This window comes from Scyliorhinus torazame, chromosome 2 (genome assembly GCF_047496885.1).
Source record: "Scyliorhinus torazame isolate Kashiwa2021f chromosome 2, sScyTor2.1, whole genome shotgun sequence".
Taxonomy (NCBI): domain Eukaryota; kingdom Metazoa; phylum Chordata; class Chondrichthyes; order Carcharhiniformes; family Scyliorhinidae; genus Scyliorhinus; species Scyliorhinus torazame.
The window spans coordinates 61,245,676-61,270,445 of NC_092708.1; the positions used below are offsets into that span (position 1 = coordinate 61,245,676).

A 24,770-nucleotide genomic window follows, 5' to 3' on the forward strand; every position below is an offset into this window, starting at 1 on the left:
AGGTTGGGTTACGGAGGTAGGGTGGAGGCGTGTGGGCTTAAGTGGGGTGCTCTTTCCAATGGCAGGTGCAGACTCGATGGGCTGAATGGCCTCCTTCTGCACTGGAAATTCTATGATATGAATGGAGTAATAGGCCTTCATCTTGAAAAGCAGCATATCTTGGAGAATGAGCAATGGTTACACAGAGCAGAGCAAACTGGTGGAAGAGGAAGGAGGAAAATTAGGAAGAAGAGCAAGACTCTTGCAACATAAACAGTCCCTATCTGCCCAGGATGTACTTCAAGGGAGATACAAGGAACCACAATCCCAAAACCTCCATTCCTCTGTCAAGGTCACCAATTTGTCCCAATGCAGAAATGAAATCATGCCAATTTGCTTACAGATGTAAATGAATCACCCTTGCACATTTCCGTAGCTCTTGGGTGAAATTCTCCACCTCGTGATGCTGCAAAAGTAAACTGCGATTTTGCGGAGAAATCGGTCCATGCCCGGAGCCAATTCGGGCACCATGCTCCTGTCCCTCGCTGGTGGCGATAACAAGTTTTGTGCCCCACGCTGGCATGTACAACAAGAATTTGCATGTATTTAGATGTGATTAGTGGGTTGGACACACTATGCTCCGCCTTTCAGCAATGCGCTACTATCAGGTGGAAGTATCATGGGCGTGAATTTCCGGGTCTGGTGTGGGGCGAGCAGCAGTGCCAGGTGAGACCTCCAGTTCCCATGCCAAAAACGGCAAGAGAATGGCCGGGTACCTGGCCGCGCATACGCACGGCGACGACCTGCAACGGTCACGCTGTACAACATGGCGGCAGCCGTGCGTGGACCCGATCCGCCATCCACAACCCTCACAGGCCACATCTTGGTCACTCCCTGGCCACCCCCCACCAGTACCCCCAGCCCACGTGGAAGCCCTCCCTCCATCAGTGGCACAGATCCCGGCTGAGTGTGGTGGTGTTAAACACAGTCCGCAGCCACCACACCGGGTTACGGACCCCTCAGACCATACGTCAACCGCGCGGTCGGGGATTCGGGCCATGGGGGACGGAGCATCGTGGGAGGTTCTGCTGATGACGTGCTAACACCGTTGCAATGGCGTGTGGCGCGAGACACGATTACGCCTCTTCCGAGAGGACGGAGCGTGGCTGACCGGCGTCAAACCTGTGCCATCCCCAATTTGGGCATTGGAGTGGATTCTCCGCCCGATCACCAATAATGATATCGCCGTTGGGCAACGGAGAATCCTGCCCAGTGAATTTTGCCCTTGCGTATGCCTTTGCCTGTCCTAAAGATCAGATGAATTGCTATTCTAGTGACTGAAGCATGACTGGTGAAATGCTGCTGCCCTCCACTGCAGGTGGCCTTGAAGGGTGACCTGAAGTAACCCAGACTCTTTCAGGCTGCAACACCTTGGCATGAGTGGGAGCAACCTGGTCTCACTGACAAACAACTGCAAGGGCAAGCGCAGAGTGGCAAGCATGGGAACATGAATGCTGCCATCTGTCAGGCCAACAGATCATGCTCCATGGAGCCACTGTTACTCCCCCAGGATGGCGCCTCAGCAATCATCGTCATAGGTTGGAGGATAGTTTGCTGGACTGTTGTGACAGACGGCAGGTCAGTCCCTTATTACACACTGGTAATCATGGACATGATGATAACCATTTGGCTTTGCATTGCAGCAAGCTGATTTCAGCATCCAGGTCATTGGGGTCAGACACCTGTTACAACGTCCATGGAGGTCACAGGGTGTGAACCATCCAGTTCCCCTTGACCTCCACAGAATACAAACTTCCCCGGTGACAAGACGGAGCTTCCCCTTGTCATGATATGCAAACATGCAGCTAATGAACACATAGAATAGGACATGACCAATGGGCAGGCAGGACACTCAGGAGTGGTATCTCACTATAAAAGGGATGAGACACTCACACCCCACCTCTTTCCACAGACCAACATCTACAGAGTGCGACAGCGTGTATCCTCAGCATCACACCCCAGCACGTGGCTTAGAGCATGGCTGGTTCAGTTAGACTGAGTTACTACATTTAGATTAGCAGAGAGTCAAACTCATTGAGAACTGTGCTAATAGTTCAATAAAACACATTGAACTCACTTCAAAATCTGGAGCATCTTTTACTCAAAACTGCATCAAGTGGCAGCTTGTGTTATTCCAAATTACATAACACGACACCCCTTTAATGAGGGTGCCCTCACAGTATAATAACCCCAACCTGAGTGTATGTTGGGGCGGGAGACCCTTCAGAGAGTGGAGAGTATTTGCGTATTGAGAATAAACTTGTATTTATCGCATCCTACCTGTCGTTCAATGTGTGTTCACTCTGTGCGGATTATTCAGCACCTGTTGTTGTTCTCCATGGCTACCTGCTCACAGTGCTTTTTTTGAAAGGCTGTGTCTGAAAGGCTGACTAATCTCCTGCTGGCAGCTCTCATACTTCCCATAAGGCCTCCAGTGCAACATCCAAAGCACTTAGGGCATGTTCTGTCTCATGTTGTGGCATTCTTCACTGTTTTCCAGGTCAGATTCACTTGCTGCAGAGCAGCCTGCAGCTGCTCCCACTGCAATGAGGGGTTTGGGAGACCATTGTGTAGTGCCTGGAAGTCACAATTTTGCCCCCCTCAAGACACATCCAGCCAATGGACAGTGCAGTTAGTGCTGGCTATATGCAGCAACCATTCTGATAAGCAGGCAGCACAGACTCTGCCTGTTCCCTTCATTTCAATCAATGGAGGTGGGTTAATTTCACAATGTGACCCTCATGCTCTTCATCACGAACGATCTAATTTAGCCCCCATTGCTTCTGCATTTTAGAAATTTGAATTATTGCCAAAAAAAAAACATTCAAAGCCATAAATGTAAAATGTTAACTGACCTGACGTCACTTGGCCATATTCGGCGACTATCATGCGAAGTAAGAGTAGAGGTTGCCATGTCATACAATATTAACATAAAATAAAAGTCATTTCAGTTTTCATCTTCTATACTTGTTAGAGGTTGTGTGCACTTTATATTCTATTCATACCTGCAGTAGCAGCTCCAATAAATGCCAGCACCTCATTTTAATTGGAAAATGTTATAATCTATTGGTTCAGATTCCTGCAGTAACCCAAAATTCACTCATGGCAAGTCAGCTGATTAACCACCAGGAACTCAATAGTACTTGCTGAGAACTGCATCCAATCTTTGTGCCGTCAGCAAGTATCCTGAAGATGTTCCAGGAACATGAAGTTTGGAAACAAATGCTGTTTAATATACATAATAAACCTGTATCATGAATATTCAGATGGAAGGAAATAGATCTTTGAACTAATAATCAAGATGAATTGATTGCAAATGTTTTTTTTTGTGCTGGTAGTCAGAGGAATCATCCTCCCGCCCCCACCCCCCGAAAGGTAGCTGAGTAGAATGTTGGATAAAGTTTTGTGCACCAGATAGATGGATATGATGTAGATGTGTTAATTTATGTATGATCGTGTCAAGTTGGTATGTTTTGCTATCAAAAGGCCTCCAACAAGGATCTTGGGTCCAATTTATTTGTAAATTTGCTAGCAGCAAATAATTTGTTGTTATTAGCCAATTAGTTCATCGGAATGAATGGTTATAGTTCAGTTGTTAAAATTGAGGCAAATCCAGAAGTCTTTTGATTTCTGCAACTTAGTTCATTTAAAACTCTGGAATCCCGGTCCTGAAATTAACTACGTTTCTCCCACTCCACTGCCATAATTTTGAAAGGAAATCCTCGAAAAATGATACAAACATCCAGTTTTAATCATTTTAGCCATGTTGCTGGGGGGTCTGCATGTATCCTATCAGAAAACCTCCACAGAATTTGTTGCCAATTACATTTTCTGGGGAACAGTTTTGATTTCCAGCTCTGTTACTCAATATGAGTTTGTATCTGATAGAAAACTATTAACGTACCAGTTGGTGTCATCATTCGATTTATTGATGGCTGACCTTGCAATTGGAAAGTTGTTTCAAGTGGTATTGTTTCAAGTGGTGGTCCACAGGACTCGATGGTGTGACCCTTACTATTTGTGCTTTATATTAACGATTTGGATGTGAACGTGGGAGCATGTCTGGGAATTTGCAGACGGCACAAAGATTGGTCGAGTGGTGGACAGTGCAGAGGATAGCTATAATCTCCCAAATTATATAGATGGATTGGTGGAGTGGGTGATAAAGTGGCAGTGTGAGATCATGCATTTAGAGAGGTCAAACAGTTGTGGGGAGTACACAATAAATGGGAATATACTAAGAGGGGTAGGTGAAGTGAGATATCTTGGTGAAAACAGGTCCCTAAAGGCAGCAGTTCAAGTGGACAAGGTTGTTAAGAAAACATATGGAATACCCTCCTTCATTGGCAGAGGTATAGAATATAAAAGTAAGGATATCATGTCGGAATTGTAAAAAAACACTGGTGAAGCCATAACTGGAATGGGGGGGCGGGATTCTCCGACCCCTCACCAGGTCGGAGAATCGCCGGGGGGGGCGGCGTGAATCCCGCCCCTGCCGGCTGCCGAATTCTCCGGCGCCGGAGATTTGCCGGGGGCGGGAATTACGCCGGTCGGTGGCCCCCCCCCACGGCGATTCTCCGGCCCGCGTTGGGCCGAAGTCCCGCCCGTTCAACGCAGGTCCCGCCGGCGTAAATTGGAGTTGGTCCCTTACCGGCGGGACCTGGCAGCGCGGGCGAGCTCCGGGGTCCTGGGGGGGGGGCGCGGGGCGGTCTGGCCCTGGGGGGTGCCCCCACGGTGGCCTGGCCCGCGATCGGGGCCCACCGATCCACGGGCGGGCCTGTGCCGTGGGGGCACTCCATTCCTCCGTGCCGGCCATGTAAGCCTCCGCGATGGCCGGTGCGAAGGTGAACCCTCCCCCCTGCGCATGCGCGGGGATGACGTCTGCAGCCGCTGACGCTCCCGCGCATGCGTGGACCCGCGCCGGCCAGCGGAGTCCCTTCGGCCCCAGCTGGCGCAGCGCTAAAGGCCTTCCACGCCGGCCGGCAAACCACTCCGGCGCCGGCCTAGCCCCTGAAGGTGCGGAGGATTCCGCACCTTTGGAGCGGCTCAACGCCGGAGTGGTTCCCGCCACTCCACTGCGCCGTTTCTGCCCACCCTTCCGATTCCCGGAGAATCCCGCCCATTGTGTGCAGTTCTGGTCACCACATTACAGGAAGGACGTTATTGTTAGGAATGGGTTAAGAGACATTCCAATAACATATCAAATTGATGTTAAGTATCCAATATGCAAAGATGCTGCAGGTGGCACATATGCTGTGATAGAGGTTTTGTATAGTGGGCGGGATTCTCTGAGCCCGCGCCGAGTGGGAGAATCCCCGAGGGGCCGCGCGAAACCCACCACATTGCTCCGACGCCAGATCAGGGGCCACTCTACGCAGCCCCTCCAGCGATTCTCCGCCCAGGATGGGCAGCCATACAAAGAAACCCGAGTCCCGCCGGTGCCATTCTGAACTGGTCTTACCCGGCGGGACCTCGGCGTGAATGGATCCAGGGGCAGCCGGGTGGGGTGGAGGGGGGTCCAACCCCGGGGGGGGCCTCCGCTGTGGCCTGGCCCGTGATCGGGGCCCCCCGATCGGCGGGCAGGCCTCTCGAGCTAGGAGCCTCTTTTGTTCCGCGCCAGCCCCTGTAGCCCTACGTCATGTTGCGTCGGGGCCGGCGCGGAGAAGGGAGCCACCGCTCATGTGCGGCAATCACGCCGATACCACTGCGCATGCGCAGACCCGCTGCATCCAGCTGATGCCGGGATCGGCAGCTGGAGGGACGTGGGTCGCTCCAGTGCCGTGCTGGCCCCCTGTAGGTGTCAGAATCGCTGCTCCTGAGGCCATGTTGACACCGTCGGGAAATGCGACGGCTTCTACGACGGCGTCAACACTTAGCCTCAGGATCCAAGAATCCCGCCCAGAGTGTTCAAGGAAAATAAAGGTGCCTTGGGAAGGGAGCAGAACTCTTGACTCTTTACTCAATAGCAGCCAGAAGCTAACAGTTATTGCTCTGGACAGAGGGCAGAGGAGTTTTACAAGAATGTTGCCAGGGCCAGAACTCTGTAGCTACGAGAAGAGGTTGGATAGGTTTGGGTTATTTTCCTGAGAACAAAGAAGACTGAAGGGTGGCTTAATTGAGATGTACAAAATTATGAAGGGAAGAGATAGGGTACCAGGATAAAATTGCGTCCCTTGGCGGAGAATTCTAGAACCAGGGGACACTGTATCAAGATAAGAGGCAGAAGGTGTAGAGGGGACATGAGGAAGAACATTTTGACGCAGAGGGTGGTGGGAGTCTGGATTCGCTGCCCGAGTTGATGGTGGAGGCAGAGACCCTAAACTCTTTTAAAATGTACCTGTATTTGCACCTGTATACGCTACCGGGTGCAGGAAGGTGGGATTAGACAGGGCACCATGGGCTGGCATGGAGAATATGGGCTGAATGGCCTCCTTCTGTGCTGTAAATTTTCTATGATTCTATGATCTAACATATGATTATCATTATGCTGCAGGGAGAGAAAATTCAAATGTTAATTAATTCTTTTGGCATTTTGTCAAGCTTCATGTACAATGCTTTGAATTCATTAGTTCCAACTGCAGTCACTTTAACCAGTGACAGACCTGGAACAATCAATACTTAAGCTTAACACTACACAGGTCAATATTCTCTTCCCACACACAAGCTTGCAATGTCAAAAATGTACCCGTACCATGCCACTAGTTTTGTTTGCAGTTCAAATAAACATGCAATCACTGGAAAGTTTACACACTCGCCATTTACATTTTACCGAAACATTACATGTTAGACATAGAATTTACAGTGCAGAAGGAGGCCATTTGGCCCAGCGAGTCTGCACTGACCCTTGGAAAGAAAACCCCACACCTCCACCCTATCCCCCGTAACCCAGTAACCCCATCTAACCTTTTTGGACACTAAGGGCAATTTAGCAAGGCCAATCCACCTAACCTTCACATCTTTGGACTGTGGGAGGAAACCGGACCACCCGGAGGAAACCCACGCAGACATGGGGAGAACGTGCAGACTCCGCACAGACAGTGACCCATCCCGGGAATCGAACCTGGGACCCCGGAGTTGTGAACTGTGCTAACCATTGTGTAACGTGCTGCCCTATTAACATAGCCTATGTACAGGAAGGATTTCCAGCCCACGTTGGACGTCAACGAGAACGGGGACACAGGAGGAAAATCCCGCGAGAATTGGAAAATGCCATTCTCGCCGGTGAGATGGCATTTTCTGATTTTCCATGTCCCTTGCCAGTGACATAATGACGATCTCGCCAGATAGGGTGGGAATCTCATTTCAATAGATTTTAATACATTTAAATGCACTTGACAGCTCTATCACGCCCCGCCACTGAATTATTTTGTTCAGAGAGGCTCAAAGTCTGGACTAAAATCTCGGCTGTGCAGCTGGTGAGCTCTCCGCCGCGTTTCAGTCACAGCCTGACACTCTTTAAAAAGAAAATGGGAAGGTTCCACCAATTACATCTTAACAGAGCTTATGTATCAAGACCATAAGATATAGGAGCAGAATTAGGGAATTTGGCCCATCGAGTCTGCTCCGCCATTCAATCATGGCTGATACGTTTCACATCCCCAATCTCCTGCTTTCTTCCCATAACCCCTGGTCCCCTTATTAAACAGGAACCTGTCTATCTCTGTCTTAAAGAAACTCAGTGACTTGGCCTCCGTAGCCTTCTGCGGTAATGAATTCCATAGATTCACCACTCCCTGGCTGAAGAAATTCCTCCTCATCTTAGTTTTAAAGGATCGTCTTTTCAGTCTGAGGCTGTGCTCTCGGGTTCTAGTCTGGTACTAATGGAAACATCTTCTCCATGTCCCATCTAAACCTCTCAGTATTTTGTAAGTTTCAATGAGATACCCCCCATCCTTTTAAACTTCATTGAGTACAGACCCAGAATTCTCAACCGCTCCTTATATGACATGCCCTTCATTCCTGGGATAATACTTGTGAACCCCCCCTGGGCCCCTCCAAGACCAACCCGTCCTTCCTTTGATACTGGGCCCAAAATTGCTCGCAATATTCCAAATGGGGTCTTACCAGATGCTTATACAACCTGAGCAGTACACCCCTGCTCTTGTGTTGTAGCTCTCTCAAAATGAATGCTAACATTGCATTTGCCTTCCTCACTGCTGACTGAACCTTCATGTTAACCTGAAGAAAATCCTGTAGTACGCTTTTCAAGTCCCTTTATGCTTCAGACTCCTGAAGCCTTTACTCATTTAGAAAATGGTCTATGCCTCAATTCTTCCTACCACTTTTCCACATTATATTCCATCTGCCACTTCTTTGTACGCTCATCCAGCCTGTGCAAGTCCTCCGGCAGCCTCCCCACTTCCACAACACAACCTGTCCCTCTGCATATTGTCATGTGAGAGTACCTTTAAGAAATGGGTGTTTATAAATGGGTGTGTATATAAATATCTGTCGTGAGAGTGCCTTTAAGAGAAATGGGTGTTTACTACTGCAGTGATGTCAGAGAGTGGGTGGAGCTTGGCTGTCTGTCAGCTTTTTACTTGTGTTTTTGAGCAGGCAGCAGGGTGTGTTTTAGTTTTGTTTTCAGTGTTGGAGCTGAAGCCAGACCAAGCAGGTGTACTGCTGATCTCTCTGCCATCAAAAAACTATCTCTTGATCATTTGGTGAATTCAGAATTATAAATGTTTTCAGTAGTGACTTTAACCTGATGTGCTTCTGGTAAAAGTTGTTTCAAGCCGTATGGATGTTAAAAAGGAAAGCTTAAAGGTTTACTTAGGGTTGTAGCCTTTGGGGGTTGTATTTGAATTAATGGTTGCTAAGATGTTCACTGTATGTTTTAAAAAGGTTAACTTGAGTTCATAGAATAAACATTGTTTTGCTTTAAAAAATACTTTTCCATTTCTGCTGTACCACACCTGTAGAGTGGGTCGTGTGCTTCCCCATACCACAATCTAGTAAAAGTTGTGGGTCAGGTGAACTCCATGATACACTTTGGGGTTCTCTAAACCCTGACCCATAACAATACCTTTGTATCATCTGGACACTTAGCAACAATGCCCTCAGTCCCTCTTCCAGATCGTTAATGTACATCATGAATAGTTGTGGTCCCAACACTGACTCCTGCAGAACACCACTTATTACCGGCTGCCATCCTGAAAAAGGTCCCTTTACCCCCACTTTCTGCCTTCTGCCAGTCAGCCAATCCTATATCCATGCCAGTATCTTGTCCCTCAACACCATGGGCTCTTATCCTATTTAGCAGCCTCCGGTACGGCACCTTGTCAAAGCCTGCTGGAAATCCAAATGGATCACATCCACTAGTTCTCCTTTGTCAAACTTCCTTATTACCTCCTCAAAGAATTCTAACTGATTTGTTAGGCATGACGTCCCCTTGATGAAGGTTGTGCTGAATTATTTTATCATGCACTTCCAAGTGGCCCGCAATCTCATCCTTAACAATGGACTCTAAAATCTTACCAATGACTGAAGTCAGGGTGACGGGGCCTCTAATTTCCTGAGTTCTGCCTCCCGCTCTTCTTAAACAGGAGCATTAGCCATTTTCCAGTCCTCTGGACCCTCCCTGCCTCCTATGATTCCTGAAAGATCACCATCAATGCCTTCACAACCTCCTCAGCTATCTCCTTCAGACCTCTGGAGTGTAATCCATCCGGTCAGGAAGGTTTATCCACCTTCAGACGTTTCATCTTCCCCAGCACCTTCTCCTTAGTCATGGCCACTACACAAATTATCATTCTCTGCTTCTTTCACATTCAGAAAATCAGAGACCCGCGTTGAAAAAAATGAACAGCTATTTATGTCAGCCCTGCCCCATTTCAAAATCAATAGAGAGATCAAGGCTGGGATTCCCCAAGCCTACGGTGGGTCGGAGAATCGCCGGTGATGCCGGAAATTCCCGCCACGCCACTCTGACGCCGGGACGCGATTCTCCGGTGACGGAGAATCGGCGTAAGTCGTGCGCGCACGGCCGACGCGGCGGCAGTCGGGGGCCGTTTTGGCGATACTCCGTGGTTGACTGCGAGCTCGGACCCCCGACCGCGGTGGCCATCCTGTTGGGGAAGTGGGGTGATCGGACTCCGGGGAGGGTCTGCACGATGGCCAGGCCCACGATCGGGGGCTACCAATCGGCGGGCGTGTGCGATCTGGAGGGGGCCCTACCTCCTTCCGCGCGGACCTGCTGTGTCGCTACGTCATGTTGCATGGTGCAGAAACGGCCACAACGCGCATGTGCCAACGCGGAAACGGCCACCACGCGCATGCGCGGACCTGCACCGCCAGTACAGGGCCACGTATCGGTGCCGGAGCAGCGCATAGCACCCTGTGGCCCACTGAATCGCTGGGCCAAGATGCCCATTGACGCCGGCGTGAAACACTCTGTTTTTTATGCCGGCATCAACCCTTGGCCGGTTGTTTGCAGAATCCCGGCCCAAGTTTGTCGAATTGACACCACAACTGCTTAGACATTACACAATGCCAAACTCAGTGAACATGGAATAGGGAAAATGATCCACAACTTTGATGTATTAGCTTAACTGTTAAATTAAATTTTTCCTTTCACTACAAAACTTCACAAGGTGAGCTGTTTTTGGAGAAGCTTCGGAATCTGTTTTCCCTTTCCCATTGCTGCAGAGAGAGGCATTAGCTAATGAATTGCTGCTGTGTGCCTAATTTCATTATTTTCTCAACAAGTTGGGATCTGAATTCGCCAGTAGACCATTGGGTAGCCAAACTGTCTAACGTACGACGATTTTTCTTTTCCCATTACAGCAAATTATTCTTATTTGTCTCTATTAATGTTGTGTGCCACTTCAAGAGCAGAATTGTATCTAAAGAGTCACTTAAGATCTAGTTGTAGACCTGTTTAGCAATATTTCAGGGGGTTTCCAACAAAATTAGTATTTTTTTCTCATGAAAACAATATACTACTACTGATCCGAATTGAAGTGAGGCATTTACAATCCAGTTAAATACACCAACAGAAGTGACAATTGTGTTGAGTGCGACTGATTAACATTCAAGTGCAGGTATAGACTCTTAAACTGGTTGGAGCATAATTATTTACTAAATTTCAGAGGGTCATAAAGTTACGTTTTGCATGTAGTTGATTCCCGGGAAATGAAATCTTTGGTTTGTGACTCACGAGCACTAATCATTTCACAATGTATCATTATTAATTGTCTTTCACACAACATACCTTTTCTCTACTTAACCAAGTATGGTAACAAGCTGTGACACATTGGGCTGGATTCTCCTTCGGCGGGATCCTCCGCTTCGCTGGCAGCGCACTCATGCCCACGAATTTCCCGACGGCGTGGGTGTGCCCACAATGGACAACCCCATTGGACGGCTGCCGGGTCGGAGGATCCCGCTGTCAGCAGGGGCAGGGTGCACTAGAAAATGGGTGCGGCGGGATGGAGAATCCCGCCCATAGACTTCCAATCCTAATTCAATGTGCAATGCATTCATTGTATTCATGTATGCTCAATGAACATACAAGGTTTCAGCTCATTGTAGTGCAAAGTGAAGCGATGAGGCAAGTGTTACATCAAAATGATTATTTATTTATTTAACAAAGAAGAACTTTACATACAGAATGCTACAACTCCAACATAGGTCTAATTCCCTCCAATCCCAAGCTTATTCTGACGATACCTCAACAGCGAGGTTCCCTGCAGTTACGTGGCCCGCGAAGAATCACCCCTTCAAGAGGTCATGCTACCACACTCCTCTCTCCTTAATTTATCTTACAAATCCCTACAATACCAACAGTGAAACCATTGTTTATAATTATATACAGTAAAATAAGCTTACAGTAAGGGAGTTCAAAGCTAGTTCATAAGGTAAGTCTATCAGGTGACTTTCTAACTCTCGCCGAGCGCCTGAACTTGACAACTGGCTTCTCCAAACTTGAAACAGCAGGGGTGGATACGTTTATAGATTCCGAAGGAGGGGCAGTACTGACTACCTCATCAGTTCTATCTGTGGCCCACATTATTCCTATTGAGATGATCTTGGTTCTAATACCACCGACTCTGCAAGAGATACACTGGTAACCTGGACTGGGTCCACATCCCCAGTTGAGGAGGATACAGTTTCTCGCCTTCTCAAATTATTTACATGTTTTCTTGTTTTGCAACCATGTAGGCCGACAACATGAGACATTGACCCAGTCCTGGCAACAACCCTCCCAGGTATCCACTCTGGTCCCCTCCAAAGTTTTGCACGTAAATTATATCTTCAGTTTGAAACAACCTGTCCCCCATGGCCGTATCATGATAGCCTTCCTGTGAGGCTTGCTTAGCCTCTACCCTCCCTGGCAAATTTGGCAAAACGAGGACAAACCTGTGGGCACGTGTCCTGAGGCACGTGCCCATTAACAACTCAGCAGGAGTAACCCCAGTGGTGAAATGCGGGGTCATATTGTACAAGAGCAAAGAATCCACAGAACAAAGCAGCAGTGGTCAGTTAGACTGTTTTATCATTGATGCTTTAAAAGTCTGGACCGCACTTCCAGCCAGTCTGTGTGAAGCAAGGTGGCAGGGGGCTGCCCTTACATACTGGATCTCATTGGACTTAATGAAGAGTTGAAACGCTTCAGCTGTGAAGGCGGTACCACTGTCTGAGATGATCACCTTTATTCAGCCATGTATGGCAAAGATTTGGCGTAGATTGTCCACCGTGGCTGCCGCAGTTGTCAAACGTATTAGCTGGACTCCAAACATTTTGAGTGATTGTCTACAACAATTAAAAACATAATTCCCAAAAAAGGCCCGCCAAATCGATGTGGAGCCTCGTCCACAGTCGCCCCGGCAACTCCCACGGGTGCAATCTTCCTGTAGGAGGAAAGGGTGTGCTGAGTCTGACAATTCTCGCAATGCTTGACTATACTTTCGATCTCCTTGTCAATCCCTGGCCACCAAACATAACTCTTGGCCAGCATCATCATCTTGGAATGGCCAGGATGTCTGCTGTGTAATTTTTCAAAAAGAGCTGTCGCCCTGGGGGTGGCAGTTACACTCTGCAACCCTACCGCAGAACCCTGTCCTCACAAATGATTTATTCCCTGCGTTGCATATAGGGTCTTATCAATAGGGACTTATCACGATGCCAGCCAGTGAGAACCATCCTTTCTACCGTTGACAACACCGGCCTTCTGTTGGTCCAAGTCTTAATATGAGTGGACAAAATAGGTAGGATGTCGAGAAAATTCAGAGCCAGGATGATCTCCTGTTAAGTGGGCAGTTCAGATATTGTCTGTGGAAGTGGAAGCCTGCTCAAAGCATCAGCATTTGGAAACCAGGTCTGTGCTAAAAGGTATAAGAATACATGGGCAACAGTAATGCCCATCTTTGTACTCTGGCCAATGCTATTTGCGGGATTGGTTTATCTTCACAAAAAAAGCCAAGTAATGGTTTATGGTCCCAGGTGATGGCGAAATGCCAGACAAAAACATTTACAGCATAAATGACTGCCAGACCTCCTTTGTCTATCTGGGAATATTTCCGTACAGCACCCAACAATGTTCTGGACGTGAAGGGGACAGGCCTTTCCATGCCATCTTCCACCTTGTGTGAGAGTACTACACGATTGCCTTAAGGTGATGCATCACATGTGACTATTATGGTTTTGTCTGGGCTAAAATGGACCAGTAAGGCTGGTGACTGCAGGATCTGTTTGACCTCTGGGAATCTTCCCACATCCAGCATTGGTGCTTCTTCAGCAATTGATGCAGGGATGCCAAAATGGTAAGCAGATTGGGTAAAATGTGGACATAATAACTGACCATCCCGAAAAAGGACTTCGGCCAGGAGATACAGAAGTCTGCGTACACGCACGAGCAGACTCAAAAACAGCTTCTTCCCCGCTGTTACCAGACTCCTAAATGACCCTCTTATGGACTGACTTCATTAACACTACACCCTGTATGCTTCATCCGATGTCGGTGCTTATGTAATTACATTGTATACCTTGTGTTGCCCTATTAGGTATTTTCTTTTATTCCTTTTTCTTCCCATGTACGTAATGATCTGTTGAGCTGCTTGCAGAAAAATGCTTTTCACTGCACCTCGGTACACGTGACAATAAACAAATCCAATCCAATCTAATTCTGTAAGGGTCCTTCCTGTTTATTCCCTTTTTATTCCCTTATTTCCCCTTTCTTTTATTTTAGCCTTTACATTTTTGATCCATAGATGATTAAGGCTTGATTGAGACAAGCAGCCTGTGTCTTTAATTCAAGCTAAATAATCCAGAATTAGGAGAGACCACTGTGCTAGTCTGTGCTGGTTTAAAATGTAGTTGTGGACTGGCCAGCACCAATAAGAAAGATGGGCTGGGACTCGATTTGATTGATTAGGCTGTTGGTCAATGAATTGGTCCAAAATGATGTGCTCTGCCTGGTAACAGACGGTGATTGGATTTTATCCCACTGAAATGGTTCTCAGAGATCTGAAGGTTTAAACTTCGATGCCGGCAGCATAAAGGCAAACGTTCCAGCTAATTTTCTCCAAAAGAGGTCCAGCTTACACTCTCCAGAGGTCTGCTGTGAGGGCTAGCTGTGGGTTTGGATTTATGAAACTACAAAGGTCTGAAGACAAACCATGAACTGAAAGCAAGGTTTGATGAGAAAGACTTAGTCTCTCTAGGAAATTTGTGAGTACAGTATTTTAAAACTACAGAAAAGACCAGTACAGGCTGCAAAACAAAGACTTTAACTGCAAGCTTACTGTGTCTGCTGCATTTTTAATTGTAGTTCTTGTTATAAATAGATACAATTACAAACCTGGGGCGTCATTCTCCGACCCCCCGCCGGGTCGGAGAATCGCCGGGGGCTGGCGTGAATCCCGCCCCCGCCGGTTGCCGAAGTCTCCGGCACCGGATATTCGTCGGGGACGGGAATCGCGCCGCGCCAGTTGGCGGGCCCCCCCTCTCGATTCTCCGGCCCGGATGGACCGAAGGCCCGCCGATAAATTGCCTGTCCCGCCGGCGTGGATTAAACCACCTTTTGAACGGCGGGACAAGGCGGCGTGGATGGGCTCCGGGGTCCTGGGGGGGGGGGGGGGCGCGGGGCGATCTGGCCCCGGGGGGTGCCCACACGGTGGCCTGGCCCGCGATCGGGGCCCACCGATCCGCGGGCGGGCCTGTGCCGTGGGGGCACTCTTTCCCTTCCGCCTCCACCACGGTCTCCACCATGGTGGAGGCGGAAGAGACTCCCTCCACTGCGCATGCATGGGAAACTGTCAGCGGCCGCTGACGCTCCCACGCATGCGCAGCCCAGGGATGTAATTTCCGCGCCAGTTGGCGGGGCAACAAAGGCCGTTTCCGCCAGCTGGCGGGGCAGCCTAGCGCCTCAATGTTGGGGCTCGGCCCCCAAAGATGCGGAGCATTCCACACCTTTGGGGCGGCGCGATGCCCATCTGATTGGCACCGTTTTGGGTGCCAGTCGGCGGACATCGCGCCGTTTCAGGAGAATTTCGCCCCTGGTGACTAATTATTGGCCAGCCAAAGGCCAAAGAATTCAGAGATTTTTCTCAGAATTATTGATTAATTCACTTATGTTATGACTGGAATGAGAGGGGCTGGAATTGACTGCGCACTAGCCCAGGGTGTCATAACAATTCCACGTATTCCTTGGTTCAGGTATCCTTTCTTGTGTCTTTATCTTATCTCTGAGTGGATGCAATCCCTTTGCATCAACTTGCAATCCTAAATATGTGACCTCATCCGCCAGAAAGGGGCACTTCTCTCACTTTGACTGGATACCGGCTTCCTTAAATCTCATGAGGCCTTCTTGCACATTTGCTCTGTGTTCCTCTATTGTTGCTACCATCACTAGGAACATTGTCCAGATACCCAGGAACCTTCGGAATCCCCTGCAAAAGAGTCTCCATTATGCACTCAAACATAGCACGGGCAGATGAAATGCCGAAAGACAATCTCATATATTGGAATAGGCCTTTGTGGATATTTATGGTGATAGCTTTCTTGACTGATCTTCCAACTCAAGCTGCTAGTGAATGAAATGAAAATCACTTGTTGTCACAAGTAGGCTTCAAATGAAGTTACTGTGAAAAGCCCCTGGTCGCCACATTCCGGCGCCTGTTCGGGGAGGCTGATATGGGAATTGAAACGTTCTGCTGGCCTGCCTTGGTCTGCTTTCAAAGCCAGTGATTTAACCCTGTGCTAAACCAGCCCCTTAAATCCAATTTAGTGCACTTGTTCACCATCATCTTGTAATCATAGCAGATTCGGACTCTGTGGTCTGGCTTTGACACTGGGACAATTGGTGCTGCCCATTCTGAAAACTGTACCGAGTAATTACCCCCAGATCTTCAGACACTTCAAAATCCACTTCAACATTTTTGTGTAGACCGTGAAGCACTGGTCCAGTGTGTAAAGATTTTGCCGTTGCCTCTGGATCTATGCAGATATTTGCTTTCACTCCTTTTATGCACCCTAAATCTCTCTGGTAAATCTTGTGGTATTTACGTAGAGATTCCTGGAAAACCTCATCTGTGATGTTGAATATTTCTTGCCAATTTAGCTTAATTTTCTTCAGCCAATCCCGTCCCATGAGGCTTGGCTTTGTCCCTTCACTACGATTAAAGGCAGCTGGAATGGCTTAATGAATCTTGGGATCAGCTAAAGTTTCTTGCAGAAAATGGTGATTTTTGAAAGATCTTTCGCTGAAGTGATTTTATTCCACTTTGAATTAAAATACTTGATGTATTAATTTCTGCTCCTTATACTTGTCTTTATTCTAAATCAAATTCTGCGGTGAGTGTGATCTCCATCACATCCCCCTCTTGATAGGCCTAAATTCTTATCAATTATTGAGTTGTTCTTACTCAAGTCTGTCCTCTCACCTACACAAATATTGACTTCCTCCTTCCCTGCCAAAGGAGACCCTTTCGTCGGAAGGAATAGTATAATTGCATTCATTCGGCAGACTATCTTGAAATTCATTCTCAGTTCCATTTTATAGTGGAAGGTAATGGCTTCCAAGGACATCCCCACATTCATTGAGGATTCCATGGACTCGACCCTTCAAACGTTGTTGGTCTATAAGGGGTAATGTTTCCATTTTCTGTAGGAATGATGGTAACATTTGCTTCCCTGCCCATTGTAGGAATTTTATTTCTATAGTTCTAATCAATGCATTTTTTGTTCAGTCTCTCGCTGTGATAGCAGCGGTGATTGCATCCCCTGAGGGATACCATTGACTACCTCACTGCTGGCCCAACCTGTTGTACACCTTGCTGCTTTGACATCACATCGATGAGTTTTGAAGAGCTCGAGAGGGGGAATCACATGGGATGCCGCTAATAATATTAAAATGAATGGAAATTTATGGAAATGGGGCGGAAATTTTATGACACCACTGGCGATGGGTGAGGAAAATCGGGAAATGCAATCTCTCATTTCCCGATTCTCGCTGCCGATCCCGCGGACTGCCTCAAGATTCTGCCCACTGTTTATATGTTTCAAAATATCTGCTGTTCAGTACAGCGAATCCATATTAATAACAACAGTCATAACAAGGATGCATTAAAATGAAATGGTTGTTGAACTCTGGCCTGAGGTATTTTTTTACTCACATTTCATCCTTATTTTGGATCAATAAAATTCTTTTAGGCCAATAATGGCCACAATTGTTTATAGTTAACATGCCCCATAAATATTAAGCCTTTAAATTATATTCTGCACCAGAAAACACATCGAAAATGTATTTTAAAACAGGTCCTTTTCAGGAGCAATTTCTTTACTTTTTTTTTTCGGAGGTACATTTCAACAAATTCTCAGTTAAAGCCACTATACAAATGCAAGATGCCGTTGGTGATATATGATGGTTGCAAATGATGCTGACCTCTACTTTGTTAGATGTGCACAGTAAGATGTCTTACAACACCAGGTTAAAGTCCAACAGGTTTGTTTCGAATCACTAGCTTTCGGAGCGCTGCTCCTTCCTCAGGTGAATGAAGAGGTATGTTCCAGAAACATATAGACAAATTCAAAGATGCCAGACAATGCTTGGAATGCGAGCATTAGCAGGTGATTAAATCTTTACAGATGCAGAGATGGGGTAACCCCAGGTTAAAGAGGTGCGAATTGTGTCAAGCCAGGACAGTTGGTAGGATTTCGCAGGCCAGATGGTGGGGGATGAATGTAATTGGACATGAATCCCAGGTCCCGGTTGAGGCCGCACTCACGTGTGCGGAACTTGGCTATAAGTTTCTGCTCAGCGATTCTGCGTTGTCGCGCGTCCTGAAGGCCGCCTTGGAGAACGCTTACCCGGAGTTCAGAGGCTGAATGCCCTTGACTGCTGAAGTGTTCCCCGACTGGAAGGGAACATTCCTGCCTGGTGATTGTTGCGTGATGTCCGTTCATTCGTTGTCGCAGCGTCTGCATGGTCTCGCCAATGTACCACTCTTCGGGACATCCTTTCCTGCAGCGTATGAGGTAGACAACGTTGGCTGAGTCACACGGGTATGTACCACGTACGTGGTACATGAGACCCCTTGTGAGAACCTCTCTGGCTACATCGAGGGCATCTTGAAACCCATCGTACAAGGTACGCCCAGCTTCTGTCGCGACACGACGGACTTCCTACAGAAACTCAGCACCCATGGACCAGTTGAACCAGGAACATTCCTCGTCACAATGGACGTCTCATCTCTCTACACCAGCATCCCCCATGGCGACGGCATTGCTGCAATAGCCTCAGTACTCCACACCGACAACTGCCAATCTCCAGACGCAATTCTGCAACTCATCCGCTTCATTCTGGATCACAATGTCTTCACCTTCGACAACAAGTTTTTCATCCAGACGCACAGAACAACCATGGGGACCAAATTCGCACCCCAATACACCAACATCTTCATACACAAGTATTAACAAGACCTACTAACCGCACAGGATCTTCAACCGACGTTATACACCAGATACATCGATGACATGTTTCTCCTTTGGACCCACGGCGAAGAATCACTGAAACGACTACACGATGACATCAATAAGTTCCATCCAACCATCAGACTCACCATGGACTACTCTCCAAAATCAGTTGCATTCTTGGACACACTCGTCTCCATCAAGGACGGTCACCTCAGCACTTCACTTTACCGCAAGCCCACGGATAACCTCACGATGCTCCACTTCTCCAGCTTCCACCCTAAACACATTAAAGAAGCCATCCCCCATGGACAAGCTCTCTGTATACACAGGATCTGCTCAGACGCGGAGGAGCGTAACAGACATCTACAGACGTTGAAAAATGCCCTCGTACAAACGGGATATGGCACTCGACTCATCGATCGACAGTTCCAACGTGCCACACCAAAAATCTGCACCGACCTCCTCAGAAGACAAACACGGGACACAACCAACAGAATACCCTTCGTCGTCCAGTACTTTCCCGGAGCGGAGAAACTACGACATCTTCTTCGCAGCCTTCAATACGTCATCGATGAAGATGAACATCTTGCCAAGGTCATCCCCACACCCCCACTACTTGCCTTCAAACAACCGCGCAACCTCAAACAAATCATTGTTTGCAGCAAACTACCCAGCCTTCAGAACAGTGACCACGACACCACACAACCCTGCCATGGCAATCTCTGCAAGACGTGCCAGATCATCGACATGGATACCATCATTACACGTGAGAACACCACCCACCAGGTACGCGGTACATACTCGTGCGACTCGACCAACGTTGTCTACCTCATACGCTGCAGGAAAGGATGTCCCGAAGCATGGTATATTGGTGAGACCATGAAGACACTGTGACAATGAATGAACGGACATCGCGCGATAATCACCAGGCAGGAATGTTCTCTTCCAGTCGGGGAACACTTCAGCAGTCAAGGGCATTCAGCCTCTGATCTTCGGGTACGGGTAAGCATTCTCCAAGGCAGCCTTCGGGACGTGTGACAACGCAGAATCGCCGAGCAGAAACTTATAGCCAAGTTCCGCACACATGAGTGCGGCCTCAACCGGGACCTGGGATTCATGTCGCATTACATTCATCCCCCACCATCTGGCCTGCAAAATCCTACCAACTGTCCTGGCTTGACACAATTCACACCTCTTAAACCTGGGGTTACCCCTATCTCTGGATCTGTAAAGATTTAACCACCTGCTAATGCTCGCATTCCAAGCATTGTCTGGCATCTTTGAATTTGTCTATATATATGTTTCTGGAACATACCTCTTCATTCACCTGAGGAAGAAGCAGCCCTCTGAAAGCTAGTGATTCAAAACAAACCTGTTGGACTTTAACGTGGTGTTGTAAGACATCTTACTGTGCTCACCCCAGTCCAACGCCGGCATCTCCACATCATTGTTTGATGAGGGCTGTGCAATTAGCAGGATCTAGCTGAAGCCAGATGAAAATGTAAATAGATTGCACAGTTGTAACTCTCAAATGTTTACTTATTTTTAAAAACAAAACTCTCAAATAAATTGTGCTTCAAATGCATTCATTGAAGAACAGTGTACTCTAACAATATACTTTAAAAGTATACAATGTAAGTCACAATGTAAGTATACAATGCAAGTCACAGTAGCTTTGGGTTTTTGCTGTAATGCCATTAATTCTATTAGCAACCAGAGACCATGACCGAAAATGTGGACTGTGTATTTAACTGAAATTGAATTGCTGTGCACTGTTTAAAAATGCAGAAACAGATTATATTAGCAGCGAGTACTTAATCATCTTTTCAAGGATCTTTCGCAAATATTTCATCATAAAGGGGAACCTAACCTTCAGAGTCCTGCTGCAAAATTGTCAAAACTTTTGCATTGAAGATAATGTATAATATTATTTATTTGGAGAATGTTTCTGAAATGGCTCAACTGTGTATCAAAGTTATACCTTACAGGCATTCTTTTTCCAAAGATATTCTATTTTTAAATAATGCAGAGCACACTTAAAAAATAACTCTGACCATTGCGCTCTGCCCGAGGTAGGTCCCAATTCAAGTCACACATATGAGATTCCTGAACCATTGAGAGTAGCTGAAGTGGTTTTCTTTTGCCTTTTTCATTGTCTTATCTTTGGAGTAGCTTCTTCTGCATAGTCTTCAAACAAGGCAAAATAGATCCTTTACAATGAGGTGGGTGAGTACCTCCAGCCCACAAATGCTAATATCTCCCCTTGCCTTCCCAGCATCAAATTCATACCGAGAGCCAGCACTTTCGGCTGGTATTTTTTTGGCTCTTCCCACTGGTTGGACCTTCTGGTCCCGCTGAAGGTAAACTCAGCGGCGGGATGGGCGAGCCACGTAAATGATGCGACCGCCGGCCAATGCTGTGCTGCCTTGACTGGTGGAAAACACGCCTCGGGGATAAGGGGGTGGGGGCGGCTAGAAAATCCCGCTGTTTGTCTCTGCTGATCAGTTTCATAAGGGGTGGGACTCAAATCCAATCTTTCTGATCAGAGGCAGATGTATTGGACTGGATTTTCATCCTGGAGGTGGGTAGCGGGAGTCGGGATGTTTCCCAGTGGTGCACCCAAATTTTGACAGATCAATCAAAGATCCATTGATTTTAGGCGTGGCTGGAAAATCCAGGCAATGAATGAGGTGTAAAACCCAAGACATTCCTGATCCTCAAATGGACATAAAACCCTATGGCACTATTTCGACCAGCATCTCTAAAGCACTTTTGTGCTCAATTTTACATTACCATTTTGGGGAACTTACTAAATGGATTTCTGAAATTGTGACAGCATCTACATGTCAAAATTTGCCGTAATGCACTTTGAGAGTCCTGAGTACAATATAGGCACTAAAATACATCCAACTGCCAATTTCTTTTTGTTAGCTCCGTAAATTAAATTTTAATTAGTTTTGCTTGCTGGTCGTGTTTAGCATGAGGACTGCACAAAGAAATGATTGCTACAATGCTCACTGGAGACATGCTGGAAAATCTGATGAATTCCACCAGTTCAACTATAAAAATTTGTTTCCTGAAGAATATGCAAATTACTGTCATAATGACACTAAATGACGAACAAACCTAACACACCTTGCATTTCAAGTACTGGACACTTTACGACATGCTGACCACTTTAAGTATGCTCACTGCCTTCCTGTACTAAGAGTATCTTAATACCTAATCAATGCACTGTTTTGGCTTTAAACCTTCTAGTGAACAGTTTTACCAATGAAGCCAAGTATTTAGAAAATACCTATTTAAGAAATAAACAAGATTGCAAATCATGGGATGAAAGAGCAAGGTTAAATCTTTATTTGCCATTGAGTTAGTTTTGAAATTACTTTAATGGCTTTCAATTACAATATGGATTTTTTTAGGAACTGTGTATTAATGGGAGCTTTTCCTCTGCCATGTTTATCTTGTGAGGTTTTTGTGGCTTCAATTCAGCAGTGTCATCATTAATGCAATGTGTGTCTTATGTTTATCAGTCCCTCACAGTTTTTGGTGGAATACTTCAATTGTTATTTATGCTTGTGTGCTGAATAATTACTGTAACAGGAAAATCTGATAATGAATTGAAGTTGTGTTTATAATTACAGCACCAAATCCTTGTGAGTCTAATAATGGCAAAGGGCCATGTTCTCATTTGTGCCTGATTAATTACAATGGAACTGCTGCATGTACATGTCCTCATCTAATGAAACTGGCCCCCGATGAGAAGAACTGCTATGGTAAGCGCCTGGAAACCTGTCAAGTCAAAATAAAGCCTTTTAACTGATTTTCAATAACCACAAGCCTGCCTAATTCACATTGCAGGGGTTCATTCGAGATGCATATTTGTGCATAGTGCAGAACACCATCCATTAACTTCTGCATGGTAGGAAAGCTATTTTCAGAAGCTGATGATTTCAAGCCCCACTTCAGCACTTGAAGCCAAAGGGATAAAGTTTCTGCGGGAGTTTTTGGGTATTTTGAGTACAAGTTGCTCAAAATTGCTCAAATCAATGCAAAAGATCACATAATTTGAATTAGAACTGCGTCCAGTGCAAAGTGAGTTTCTGTGATATTTTGCACTGCTTCCCACTGGAAGGTGGTACCACTCACAAAACTGGTCCCACCACCAGATCAAATTAATCATTGTGTCAAGTTTCACCTAAGAGTGCCATTTGCAGGCCTTTGAGGAGACCCTTAAAAACGTGTTTTTGTCCCGGTGCAACAGCACTAATAAGCACGTAAAAACTTTGAAAATATGAAATGATGAATTTACTAGGAAACTGTGCGCTGTATACTGTGACATTATCATAAATGAAAAGAACTGCAAGGGTTAATGTAATGGCTAAATCAACCACTAGGGGTGCTAGATATACAACTATATAAGGCATCGATACTAAGCCTTGTGGGTGAGAGGTTGAGGAGAAAGCTAGAGTACAGATTGAAAGAAAGATAGTGTGAGTGAGAGCAGATCATAGTTAATGTAATAGTGTAGAGTTTAATAGTTGATGAGTGTAGATTATATGTTTATTATCGACTGTATTATATAGGATTAAGTGTCAAATCCAATTAAGTAGTGTTAATACATTTATAGCTTTGTTCAATTTTAAAGCTATTGATGTCTTTGGGAACACTATGCCAAACATCCTGAAATTAGCAATACAAAGAACACCACATACACCAGATGAAATTTGTAATTGGTTCTGTATGTCTTTTTTAATGACTTAAAATTGGGTTGATAGATTAGACACTGACATTTTCTGTGACATTTTCTGTGATAAACCTATTTTTAGCTACATGAATAAAATTGAACAAATTACCACTCTTAAGTATAATTCAAGAACCTTGCTCAAGCCAAGAAAAAAGGACAGTTTTAAATGCTGCCCTATTGCTCTGGTTCATGAATGAGAACTATACTAATATTTTGGTGGGAAACTGAATCATAACTGAATTTCAGAAAATTAGCCCATCCGTCAGCATAATTTGCAATTGGATTGCCAATTACACCCAAACTGAACCTGAACCCCATAACCTAGATTGGTTGGCATGGGACCGAGGAAGTGCTACAATGCTGGAGGTGCCATTTTGTAGATGATGGCCAGAATTTTCCGATCGCCCGGATTCACTTTTCCCACTGCCAGCGCACCCCTGCCAGTGGGTTTCGTGGCAGGGCGGGCTGGTTTCAATGGGAAATCCCATTTGACAAGCGGTGGGAATATAGAATCCCACTCCCAGCGAAAGGCGCGTCGTCGGGAAGCACATGGCTGGGGGATCGGAGAATCCCGCCCGATCTGTTAAGGTGATGACCTTGCCTGTCCAGTTCAATTCAAAAGATCCCATGCCATTATTTAAGAGTTCTCTTAGTACCCTAATCAACAATTAGCCCTCAATGACTACCACCAAAATAGATTCCTTTAGCAGTCGTTGCTGTTTTGCTGGACCTTGCTGTGTAAACATTGGCTGTCATGTTTGCACCAGTGACTACACATCAAAAAGACTTAATTGGCTGTGGAGTACATTGAATGTTTGAAGGGCATTAAAAGTCCAGTGAAATTTCAAAAATATTCTTTTTGAATGGATTTTAAATATTGTGGCCCGTAGCGAGTAGATCAGTTCTTTCCTTGAAGTTAATTAAACAGAAGTTCAAATATTTGTCTTTCAGGCTTGCATTAAAAAAGAGAAAAAATAGGTTGCGCTAACACAGCCTTAGAGCTGTTTTTAATATTATTTGGGATGGATGGGTTTCATGGTATATGCGGCTAATTGGTGATTAATTGAAA

General features: G+C 46.3%; 1 protein-coding gene across 1 annotated transcript in view; it reads left to right on the forward strand.

Annotated features, from left to right (window-relative positions):
* The window catches only part of LOC140406643 (low-density lipoprotein receptor-related protein 1B-like), a 1,956,985-nt gene that overhangs the window by 1,836,311 nt on the left and 95,904 nt on the right, over positions 1-24,770 (forward strand). Inside the window, exon 28 of the mRNA XM_072494650.1 lies at positions 22,599-22,730. Within this exon, the coding sequence (XP_072350751.1) occupies positions 22,599-22,730 (132 nt within the window). The remainder of the gene's footprint in view (positions 1-22,598; positions 22,731-24,770) is intronic.